Below are 12,045 nucleotides of genomic sequence, written 5' to 3' on the forward strand. Positions count from 1 at the left end.
AGTTGGTTCACTCTTCTTGGAAGGCTTTCCACAAGATTTCATAGTGTTTTTGTGGGAATTAGTGCCCATTCATTCTGTAGAACATTTACAGAATGAGTTCAGGCACTGGAGTTGGATGAGAAGACCTGGCTCGCGATCTCCATTCAGTTCACTTTTCTTTGTGCACTGGGGCACAGTCATTCTGGAACTGAAAAGGGCCTTCCCCCAACTGTTTCCGCAAAGTTGTAAGCATAGAGTTGTCCAAAATGTCTTTGTATGCTGGATCGTTAAGATAACTTCACAGTTGGCACAATGCAGTCAGGCAGGTAACAGTCTCCTGGCATCTGATAAACCCAAACTCACCTATCTGACTACCAAAGAGAGAAGCATGATTTGTCACTCCATAGAACACATTTCCACCACTCCATTTGATGCTTGGCTTTGGACTTGCTGATGTAATGTTTGCTTACAACTGCTCAGCCATGGAAACCCATTCCATGAAGTTCCCGCCACACAGTTTTTGTGCTTACATTAATGCCAGTGGAAGTTCAGATTTCCACACCATGCACCTTAGCGGTCACTGACCCCGCTCTGTGACTTTATGTGGTCTTCTGCTTCGTGGCTGAGATGCTGTTGTTCCTAAACACTTCCACTTTCCAATAATACCACTTACAGCTGACCATGGAATGTCCAGCAGGGACTAAATTTCACAATCCATCTTATTGCACAGGTGGCATCCTGTCACAGTACCGCGCTTGAAGTCACTGAGCTCTTCAGAACGAGCCATTTCTTTTCACAAATGTTTGTAAATGGAGACTGCATGGCTAGGTGCTTGATTTTATACTCCTGTAGCAATGGGTCTGATTGAAACACCTGAATTCAATAATTAAGATGTGTCCCAATACTTTTTTTTTTTTTGTCAATATAGTGTATGTCATACTGCAGTGCTCGCAGTTTCTGAGGGCCCATGTTTCTCGCTCTTTACATCACTCTTTTAAGTGGCTCACTATCCTTAAAATGAATGATCACTTGGCTGCACAAGTTGGAATGCTTTTAAGACTTTGCCTGGTTTGCCTTTTTTAAAAGGTCTCCTAGAATGACGTCTCATATGGTGGGTGACTGATCTCCATGCTGACGTAACTTGTTGGCAGAGTTATAATATTTTTCATTCACCATCCATTTTCCTGTCCTGCTTATGCTGGGCAGGTTTTCAGGGCTTTTGGAGCCTATCATTTTTGTGTTGTATTTTACATAAACTACTGTGTTGAAATTTAGGTGCTGAACAAGGAAAGTGGTGGTACTTGTTTGTTCTTGCAGGCAGTGTTTGAAGTAAGCTGGTACCATCAGCAGTTGGGGCTTCATGGGTATTCCCTATTACCTCGATATTCTATACAAATATACAGTACTTCTGCACCGTATATATATTTCAAGGAGGAGTCCCTAAAAGTAATAACAAAGTGGGAGGTTACATTGCTTGTAGACAAATAGGAATGTAATTTGATTGTGTACATGAGATAAAAAATGTAAAATAAACTGATTACACTATTTTTAAAAAGCCCGTACCATTATCCTGAAGCATGCACATCATATGTTGCAAGCTTGCAATACCAGTCAACATTTATTTTTAAGAGCTCTTTGTGGCATTTTTTGATTAAAAGAAATTAGTACCTTATAGTTTTCTTTTGGTAGACATGTGTTTTATGAGGTACATGTAATTTTTTTGTTTCATGCTAATCTGGCATTGTGATTTGAAGCAATTTTAAATTAACTTGGAACAAATCACATTTGGAGCATCATAATAACATTACCGAATACCATTACAAGACAACCAAATTAGCCCCTGTGTCCCAAGCTATAACACCTACACACCATTCCCCCATCATCCTGTGCAGACGCTTTTCATGGTACACGGATAGGGCAGCTAATTATTCAGAATCTACACACATCTATCCAACATGGCCAAACTACCTCAACCCCAACACACAATGGTATCTAACAGTGTCAGTATTTTTAAATGACAATATGATCTTTTAAAATCTCGCTCTGCTATAGTTGGCATGGAGAAACAAAGTGCACTTGACATTTTACCTTTTTTTGCACTTGACACTTTCCCACAAAATGCACCTTCAGGCATGATGGAGTTCCAAACCAGATGTGATTTTTTTTTTTTTTTTTTTTTTTTTGTGCTCCGTGATAGCACAAACTTGACAGGATATCTAATTAGATGTCCATCTTGACACAGCTTCATTTTGATCAGGAAATCTAGCATCACTAAGTGCTATAGATCAGACTGAATTAGATAAAATACTCTGCAGATAAACCTTCCATTTTCTATTCTTCACTATCATGACAAGGCATCCCCTTCCTGTTGACTTAGTTTACATGTTTGAAAATGTTTTTTATGAGCTACTCCTCTTCTCTTCTTTGTACCTTTGTGTTTAATGAAGACATAAAGCAACACAAAGCTATCTGTGTAGGTGACTTCTGTCTTTTATTGTCTGATTTGACATCTACTGTCAGCACAAGCATTTACATAACTGTGTGTCAGATTGAGGTTAACTTCATCTTTTATTATTCACTAGGGCATCAGTTTAAATCTAGAATAAGCAAATATTTATTTGGTGAAAAGTGAATGACATGTTAAACTTTTTTTGTGTACTTCCATTCAGAATAGAGACTTTTTTCTTTATAATCTAAGGCAGTTTCACTTACTGTCCTCCATGAGTAGAGGCATTGTTGATAAACGTTCCTACTGGAACAGGCAGTATCAACACTATGTTAACAACCTTATACACTTCACTTTCACTTAGACTTCATAAAGCAATGGTAGGACATTAAGAATTGTGCACATACACGCTGTGACGATGCGGGTTCTAATCCATGTTAACATCTGGCTTCTGGGAGCTCTGAACCCGACAGTGTCAGTAATGTCACCGATTAGCTAGGCAGTGAGGGACAACAATGAAGCAAGGGGATGCATTCTTCTACTGGTGACTCCCCTGCTTCTCCCATCCAGGCTATGCACCAGGGGAGCCACCCTACCTGCAGCTGACCTTCTTCACTTGACTGGTCTAGAAGCTGTTCGGTCCCTGACTCCGCTCTCACTAGACCGAGACTTGGGCTCCCCAGCGACCAGGACGCTTACACTGGGCCTTCCACTTCCCAACTTCTGCTGCCTTCTCTGTGGCGAGCCAAACTTCTCCCGGTCACTCCTGCTCCCAACAAATGCTTAGCAGGTATGACCACTACCATCGGCCCCGGGTGTTGGCCATACACTTGCTAGGGCTCGTCTCTTCCAGCTGCCTGCTTACATCCGTGAGACTGCGCTCGCTTGTTCTCGCCGGCTTTCTCCGTCCTGCTTCCTGCCGCCTTTCTCACCCTTAACCTCCATTCATGTTCTGTTCTTGTCTCTTCTCCCCTCTGTTTCCTCTTTCCTTTTCCCTTCCTAGCCGCCTCGCGCTTCTGTTCATGACAGGGATGTGGATCATATGTGGCAATTAGCAGCTTCTGGCACCAATTACGGATGCGGACAACTCCTCACCTGTGCAATTAAGTGAGGACCGTCCGTATCACACATCACCCGGGAACCGCTCCGTCCACACATACCACGCCCCGTCTCTAAGCCGTGAGTGTGGCGATTATTTATTTAAAAAGTGGCCCTGTTGACTTGACCTGTGGACCCGTTATACCACACATGCATTCAATATTATGAGTGGAAAGCCTGTAGAATCTTGTCTTTATTAGTTTTTGTGTGACACAAATTAGTGCAGCATAAACTATATTGTGTATAATAGTCATGTCTTGGAGATTAGACTTTTCACAAGTGCTCAGTTATTCTATATATGTTGTATACAGTATGTATTCAGTATTAGTAGCCTGATGATCATTTTTGAATAGCTACAAGTGCTTTGTAACAATTTTTCAGTTTAAAAATTTTTTTTTTTTTGTTTGTTTTTTCCCTCAATTTTTTCTCCTTGGATTTTCTTAGATATTCAGAGAGAAGAAGAGAAGGTGAAACGTTCAGTTAAAGATGCAGCAAAAAAAGGTCAAAAGGATGTCTGTATTATCTTGGCAAAGGAGGTGATACATTCTCGAAAAGCTGTAAACAAACTTTACGCCTCTAAAGCGCAAATGAACTCCGTCCTTCTCAGTATGAAAAACCAGCTGTGTAAGTTAAGCAAGAGTCCATTAAAAGTAGATAATTTTTAGAATAATTGAATATTCATAGTTTTGGATAAAATGTTTACATTGTCTTTGAATGTTGATTTATTGCAGAGTTTTCACTTATTGTACTATAGTAGTATAAGCAAATAAAATGTGAATTTCCCATTGTGATTAATAAAGTATCTATCTATCTATCTATCTATCTATCTATCTATCTATCTATCTATCTATCTATCTATCTATCTATCTATATCTCACACATATATACACACATATATACATATCTACATACATACACATCTGTCTGTCTGTCTGTCTGTCTGTCTGTCTGTCTATCTATCAGCTTTGCCTCCCAGAACTGTTTTTTCCAGTGAAGATGCATAGTATGTTTTATGAATTCACTCTTTACAGGGCATTAATGGCTACACTGATTAAATTTGTGGGTTTTTGCATTATTAAGCTGTCTTAAGAGTCGCAGGCACATTAGAGAAGAGCACAGAAGTGATGAAAGCTATGCAGGGCTTGGTGAAAATACCAGAAATTCAGGCCACAATGAGAGAATTGTCCAAAGAAATGATGAAGGTATGGTAACACATTTATTATTTTTAACTTTTAGCATTAAAAGTACAATAAGTAGGCCTTGCTAAAGGCATGTTCTTGACACATAATGGAAAAAATGTATATTTTCTCTTTTAGAAAAATTTGTATTTTAGTTTTACTTTTAATGGTTTGAAGACACTGCCATTGTTTCCAGTGTTCTTCCTTGGTGGTATTTGCTGGATTTTCCAATTGTAGCTTATATGTTAAGAGTTTTTCGGTAGAGAAATGTGATGAGTTTTGAAGGTGTTAGCAGATTCTGCTATGGAATTTGCAGCATTTTATAAAAATGATTTTGATATTTACTCATTATCTTATTATGTTTTTTCGGTGCAGTTATAGATTTTAATAACGTTTGCAACAGCAATACATGATGAGACAAACATCAGTTTGCAGCATGTTCATGTTGTGAGTTATGTGAATGCCATTTTCTTTTATTCTGTTTGCTTTCTTTTTCTTGAGTGATGTACTAAATCTTTTGCGTATTTAATATTCTGATTACCGTGTTTTAGTAACTGGATTATTACCTAAGTCTGCCATTTAATTTAAGTTTGTGTTTCATCAAACAGTGCAATTACTAAGCTACAATTACTAAATTTAGACGCTATACAGCAAAAACGATATATAAAGTAAGCATTACAATTGTTACCAAAAGCCTCTTACTATCTTTCTATGTATTTGTATTACTAATATATAACTAGTACATTATTTTATAACACTGTTATTTGTATTGGATAACTCACAATTGTTTTAGACAATTTAATCATTTAGTTTACACCAATCATTTTTTCAGTATTTTTGCTTTGAAATGAGTGTTTGCCTTTTGTATCAGTTGCCATAGTCAACGTTTGTTTATTGTGCTGTGTTTGTGTATTTACACAATATCCTCCGTAATGTTTGGGACAAAGACACATTTTAACTTGATTTACCCCTCTCCTCCACAGTTTAAAATTACAAATCAAACAATTCAGACATGATTACAGTGCACATTGCAGACATTCATTTAAGGGTATTTGTGTACATTCCAGTCACATCATGTCAAAATTACAACACTTTTTCTACATGGTCCTCCATTTCAGAGCACTGTGATATTTGGAACAATTGGTCTGACAGGTGTTTGTAATTTCTCAGGTCTATTTCATTGCTTCATTAGTGTAGGCATAAGATACCTAGGCTTGCTTCTGCCCTTTGGAGTCTATAATTGCCATTGTTCAACTTGAGGGCAAGAGCTGTACCAATGAAAGTCAAAGAAACTATTATGAGGCTGAAAAACAAGAATAAAACCATTAGAGACCTTGAAAAAAACATTGGGATTACCAAAATGATTTGTCTGGAATATCAATAAGAAGAAAGCAAACTCAGTAATTACAGTGGAACTGATAGGAAAAGGAGGAACCCCACTTTAATGACCGAAGAATCCTCCTTATGTTAATGAAATAGTTTGTGAGAAAGTACTTAAAAGAGCCTGCAGAATTCTGGAAAAAGGTCTTCTGGACAGATGAGACAAAGATGAACCTGTATCAGAGTGATGGCAAAAGCAAAATGTGGAGACAGAAAGGAACTGCCCAAGATCTAAAGCATACCACCTTATCTATTAAACAAGGCGGTGGGGGTGTTGTGGCTTGGGCATGTGTGGCACACTTCTTTTCATTGATGATGTAACTGCTGATGGCAGTTGCACAATGAATTCTGAGATGTATAAAAACATCTTATCTGCTCAAGTTCAAATAAATGACTCCAAACTCATTGAACGGTGCTTCATTTAACAAAAAGATAAAGATCCAATACATACTGCTTAAGGCAGCAAAGGACTTTTTCAAAATGAAAATGAAAAATTCTTCAGTGGCCAAGCCAGCCACCCGATGTAAATGCAAATCCAATTTATATCCTTACATCAATGTTTTGTTGAAGACTACTACTTACATCAGCAGTGTGATCAATGTCAAGCTGTGTTTTTTAATTATGAAAACCAAAAAAAATGTGTTGTCAAATTAGAAATGACCAGCTTGCTCTATTAGAGCCACCAAAACTAATAAAATACATGATAATTTGTAGAGGACCTGAAAAACTTAATTGTTTAGTATAAGTTGCTCATTACCTTTAACTTTGGTTTTATTTGCATCTTATTTTAGTACCATGGGTCTGTGTGTTTCACCAGTGGATAAATAAAATAATTTGTTCTGTTTTAATGATTTTTTTTCCTTTCACATTCATTATGAGAATCCTGCGTAGCTGTTGTTTCCAATTTTGTTTTGGTCAAGTCGTCATACCTGGCCTTCCACTTGCACCCTCAAGTGGATTTAAGTCACTGAATTTTCTTAAAGATTGAACATCCTACAGATTTACTTTTCCCAACACCTCCATACACTGAGGTTTTGTTGGTTTCCCTCTGTTGCTTTAACCCACTTGACTATTTTGTACTTTACCAGCTTATGTAGTTTAAAAGCCTAAGGGAATATGTTTGCTTGTAGGGTTTTTTTTTTTGTATTTACAGTTCATCGTATAAAACATACTGTATTTCATGCAGTTTCATGCTTATTTATTTAACAGCAATATTTTAATTGTTTAAACTGTTAGGACATATCCAGTTAGAACACAGCAGAATAAAAATGTAATAAATGATTTTGATTAGATATAATGCTTCATTCATGCAAATACAATGCAATAGAATGCAAATGATTTTGGAATGCTTCAAATAAAAGATTTATTTTAAAAATGCAAAATGTAGTTCCATATTGTGTATAACCAATCACTCTAGGTATCTGGGAATATTTGATATTTATAGTCAGTACTGCATTACAGAAAGTTTTATCTTTAAAAATGCAACTGTAACATTTACTTCTGTTACATTTAAAAGCTTTGTTTACACAATGAACTTAATTCATATTTAAAAAGTATTATTGTTTTCTACATGCAACTTCAATGTAGCATTTTAAATATGATGACAAGCTTAGACACCCGATTATCATATTCTCCTACTTTAGATTTTAAAGACATAAATCATTTAAATCCAGGTTAAAAAATTAATAGGTATCAAAACTTTCCAACTTATTTTATAATATTAGTAAATGCTAAAAACTAAAACAAAATTCACATGAATGTGAATTTCAAATCAGTTGCATGCACACTATGATGTTAACAGACTTTTATTTCACATGAAAATCATGGCAGGAAAATATAATGGGGACATATGAAACATACAAAATCTACAACCCCATCTAACTGCACTAACAAAAAGCAGTTGTTTCAGATGATTGTATTTAGTAGTTAATAAACACACTATCCTATAGTTGAAACTCTGAATTGAAAAAAAGCTATGGAATAAAAATCCATTCTTAATGCAGAATAAGAGAATTAAAAGAAAAAGACCAGTTATTAATTAAAGACTGAGGTCAGGCTGATGGTGTAAATGGTTGGAACGAAATTCTAGATGGCTCCAGGCCTGAACTTGAAAACTTGATTTAATGTATAATTTAACACCTACATAAGGTTACAATATGTGAATTAGCATAACATTCTATTAGTACAGATTTTTGTTCTTCAGAGTAAAAGTTATCTTTTCCCAAATGTATATAATTTAATGTAATGTTCCTAAGTAATATCAAACATAACTGTTAACTGTCAAACTATTCTTCATTGAGTAACTATTCAAAATGTTCATTGCTTAAATTATATTTCGATAGACTTCAAAATAATATGAAATACATCAGAAGTAAAGAACAATTTTGGACAGTTACAAGAGACATCATTTTTACTACATTAATTATGTACCTAACCAACCTTAATATATGAGACCACTTTTGCATATGTGGATTATCCTTCTTGTCATAAATACATACTGTTCATATAGAACATCCATCCATCCATTATCCAACCCGCTATATCCTAACACAGGGTCACGGGGGTCTGCTGGAGCCAATTCCAGCCAGCACAGGGCACAAGGCAGGAACAAACTCCGGGCAGGGCGCCAGCCCACCGCAGGGCTCATATAGAACAGTTTCAAGTAATATTTACTATAACTGTTTAGTATTTATTGATATTGCAAGAACATTCAAGTAATAAGCATTAGAGAAGCTGTTTGGGATTGTAATTTTGTAGGTACTGTATGTAAAGGTTCTGTCTGAAATACTGTCTGTTATAAAATAGTATTTAATTTTTTTTTTTATTCCACCAAAAAATGCCATAGTAAAGTAGGTAGATTAAACACCATGTTAATGAACTGTGTTTTACTTAAATCTTAACCATATCTGGAAAAACCTGTTAAAGATATTTTAAAAGGTACAACAGAGCCTTTGAAGATGGTTAAGCACACACTTTTGTATTTTTTATTTTTAAACTAGACAGCATTTTAGCTGGTGGCTTTCCCATTGATAAAGTCATTCCACTCAGAGTTGTAACTAAAAGTCTTACAGACTGCTAGAAATCAGCTGAGCACACAAATCAAGACCCGTTGAGTTGTTAATTGCACCAATTTGCAGTCATTAGTGAGTTAACAGCTTTAAAAATATTTAAACAACTGAGTAATAGAAGTTTAAAAATGTGTATTTGCAATCCACATCTTTCATATATTATTACATAAATATTTTTATAGTTTTTTCTGTTGATACAGATTTTTATAGTTCACAACTTTGGATTTTATCAGCACTTTTTTTTCCTTTGTTAGGCTGGTATCATTGAGGAAATGCTTGAAGACACATTTGAAGGTATGGAAGACCAAGATGAAATGGAAGAGGAAGCTGAGATGGAGGTTGACAAGATCCTATTTGAGATTACTGCTGGTAATAAAGTATATTTTACTCTAAACAATGTATATTTTTTTATGTTAAAAGTTAAGAAGACAAGAGAACATTCTGAACACATAACGATGCTCACTAGTTAGAGCTGCTCCCTCACAACTGCAGGACTTGATGGTTTAAATCCATGCATAAGTTCTGCTGGTGTCCAGCTTCCCAATTTTCCCTGTTCTGTATAGATTTTCTTCCAATATCCCGAAGATTTCAGTGCTGATGACTTCAAAATGGCCCTGTATGTGTCTGTATCTGTCTGCATTAGTTTGGCTGTGAATGGTCAATGCTCTGTTTGCTGCTGGCTGGACACTAGGTCTTCGCACACAAATGGAAGATACTGGCTAAAAGGAGTCCAATTTCTACTCTTGTTGACATATACTTAGCCTTAATTTCATTGTATTGCCTTTTAAGATTCAGAACCCATATTTTATTTTTTTTTCTTTAACTGGAAGCCAAAGAGCAACAAAATGCAAAGCAAGCCTGTAAAGGACCAACTTATTCAGGGTCTCAGGATGCACAATTTCCACAACCTGCCAACCAAACCCCCCCAAAAACCAAATTTATTTTGACGTTTAACCAGTCCTCAGTAACTCCTTATAGTGATAGTATGATGTCCCATATCTCAGTGTTAAACCATCAAAATCATAAAGTGATGAACATTTTTTGCAATATGTTAACTGTAGATTGTAAATTGTGGTTTCCCTTCTGAAATATGGGATTGAAAGCTAGGTTTGAATGCTTTTAAACTTTATCTTTAAAAAAACTCTCCTCACTATAAGGCCTTTTATATTTTTGTGGTTGAAAGTATAGAGACAAGTGTTACTGCACTTTTAGGAGCCTTCTGGAGTATCTGGTCTGAGCTTTGAAGATGTGGGGTTGTTCTGTGTACAATTATTGCCACCTCATTCTGTGGTCAGTGGTTTAATAAGTCCAGTTTTGAATCCTTATTAATGGTTCAAGGCTGTGGTCTACTCTGAAAAAAATGTTACAATCAGTTCTTTGAACATCATTAGTGACACTTCACCAATATGAAGCATGCTGTGGGTTATTTTTGCTTTCCAGGTCCTACAAGTTATGATTTGGGACAAGCAAGCTGTATGTTACAGTGAAAGGGAAAAAATAGCAGTGATAGTTTTTGCTTGATAATAAAAATGAGTACAACATCAAGTCAACCTGTTCTCTTTGCTGCAGTAAGGAAAATGGTACAGCTGTCTGAAGACTAGTTCAGAGAGACTGAGGAGGAGCTTTTTGTCACAATTTATCCACATCCTAAATGAGTCTCTAAAAGTCTCTAAAAATACATGATATCCTACTGTTAACTCACTTGAGTTATTTACTGTTTATTTTTTATCACACATTTCATAATTCTGTTGTATTGCATACTATTGCACTCATTTAATATAATTATTTTTTTGATACTTATAAAGTCAAGTTTATGGTGGTGTCCTACTAGCCCCATGGTGTTCTTTGTTAGCCACAGATAATGGCGAGTGCACAATAATTTACTGAAGACCAATTTCAAATTTTGAATTTATACAAGATTCTAATGTCAATGCTTTGTCTTTCAGGTGCTCTGGGTAAAGCTCCTAGCAAGGTTACTGATGCACTTCCAGAGCCCGCTGGAGCTGCTGCAGCATCTGAAGAGGAACCAGAGGAAGATATTGAGGAAATGCAGTCGAGACTGGAAGCCCTGAGGAGCTAAACTGCTTTACTATGGTGTTTTGGTTTGTTTTTGTTTTGGGGTTTTGTTTTTCTTTTCTCTTTTAAGACAACTTTCAAATCATTAAACCCTGAAGAAGCCTGAGGAGTTTATTTCAGTATGCTCCAACTGACTACACTCCTTTTCCTCTTGTCCTGCACTTTACTGGTTTAAAAAGCTGTTAAGCAACTTTTGAAATTTATATTTATAAGAGAAAATATGCAGAAAGAACACTACTGTTGATTTGCTCCATCAAGTTATTCATAGATTCTCTATATATTGTATATTACCAGTTTAAAAGTCTGAAATGGGAGTTTGCAAATGTATGCCTTTTTAACATGCTGTAATACTTGCCTTTGAGCCTTTTTTTCTGATGAGAATATATAGTTAATTAAAACAACTATAATTATATTCCCTTAGGTTCCCTCAAATCATCAAAGTTCATTGAAAGTTAGCGTTGATTTTTTGCAGTTTTGTCCTGTCTGGTGCATCTTCATCTTAAAAATACTCTAAACGACAAATCCTCCCTTTTACCTAGATGTTTTCCCTCTGTACATATCTATAAAATAATGTCAAAATAAACACATTTTTTTATTTTTATGAAGGTCAAAATATTTTCTTATGTTCATACTAACATCACTTTTAACTTGAATTAATGTGAAAATTCACCTTGGCCCTGGTCCTAGCCAGACAGGATTGAGAATCTTGCATGTCTGATGAGACTGTTGGTGTTTCTGGGATGTCTGTAATAAATTATGATATATTTGTAAGATATTCTGGTAAAAATAGACTTTAGCATTACATCTATATGGAATGAAA

General features: G+C 35.8%; 1 protein-coding gene across 2 annotated transcripts in view; it reads left to right on the forward strand.

The window, feature by feature from the left end:
* The window catches only part of rnf103 (ring finger protein 103), a 55,223-nt gene extending 43,399 nt beyond the window's left edge, over positions 1-11,824 (forward strand). For both annotated transcript variants that reach the window (XM_028801568.2, XM_028801567.2), the window contains 4 exons: positions 3,968-4,147; positions 4,604-4,725; positions 9,404-9,518; positions 11,096-11,824. In XM_028801568.2, coding sequence (XP_028657401.1) covers positions 3,968-4,147; positions 4,604-4,725; positions 9,404-9,518; positions 11,096-11,229 — 551 coding nt within the window. In that variant the 3' untranslated portion in view covers positions 11,230-11,824. The remainder of the gene's footprint in view (positions 1-3,967; positions 4,148-4,603; positions 4,726-9,403; positions 9,519-11,095) is intronic.
* The last annotated feature ends 221 nt before the right edge of the window (positions 11,825-12,045 follow it).

This window comes from Erpetoichthys calabaricus, chromosome 5 (genome assembly GCF_900747795.2).
Source record: "Erpetoichthys calabaricus chromosome 5, fErpCal1.3, whole genome shotgun sequence".
In the NCBI taxonomy this organism is placed as follows: domain Eukaryota; kingdom Metazoa; phylum Chordata; class Cladistia; order Polypteriformes; family Polypteridae; genus Erpetoichthys; species Erpetoichthys calabaricus.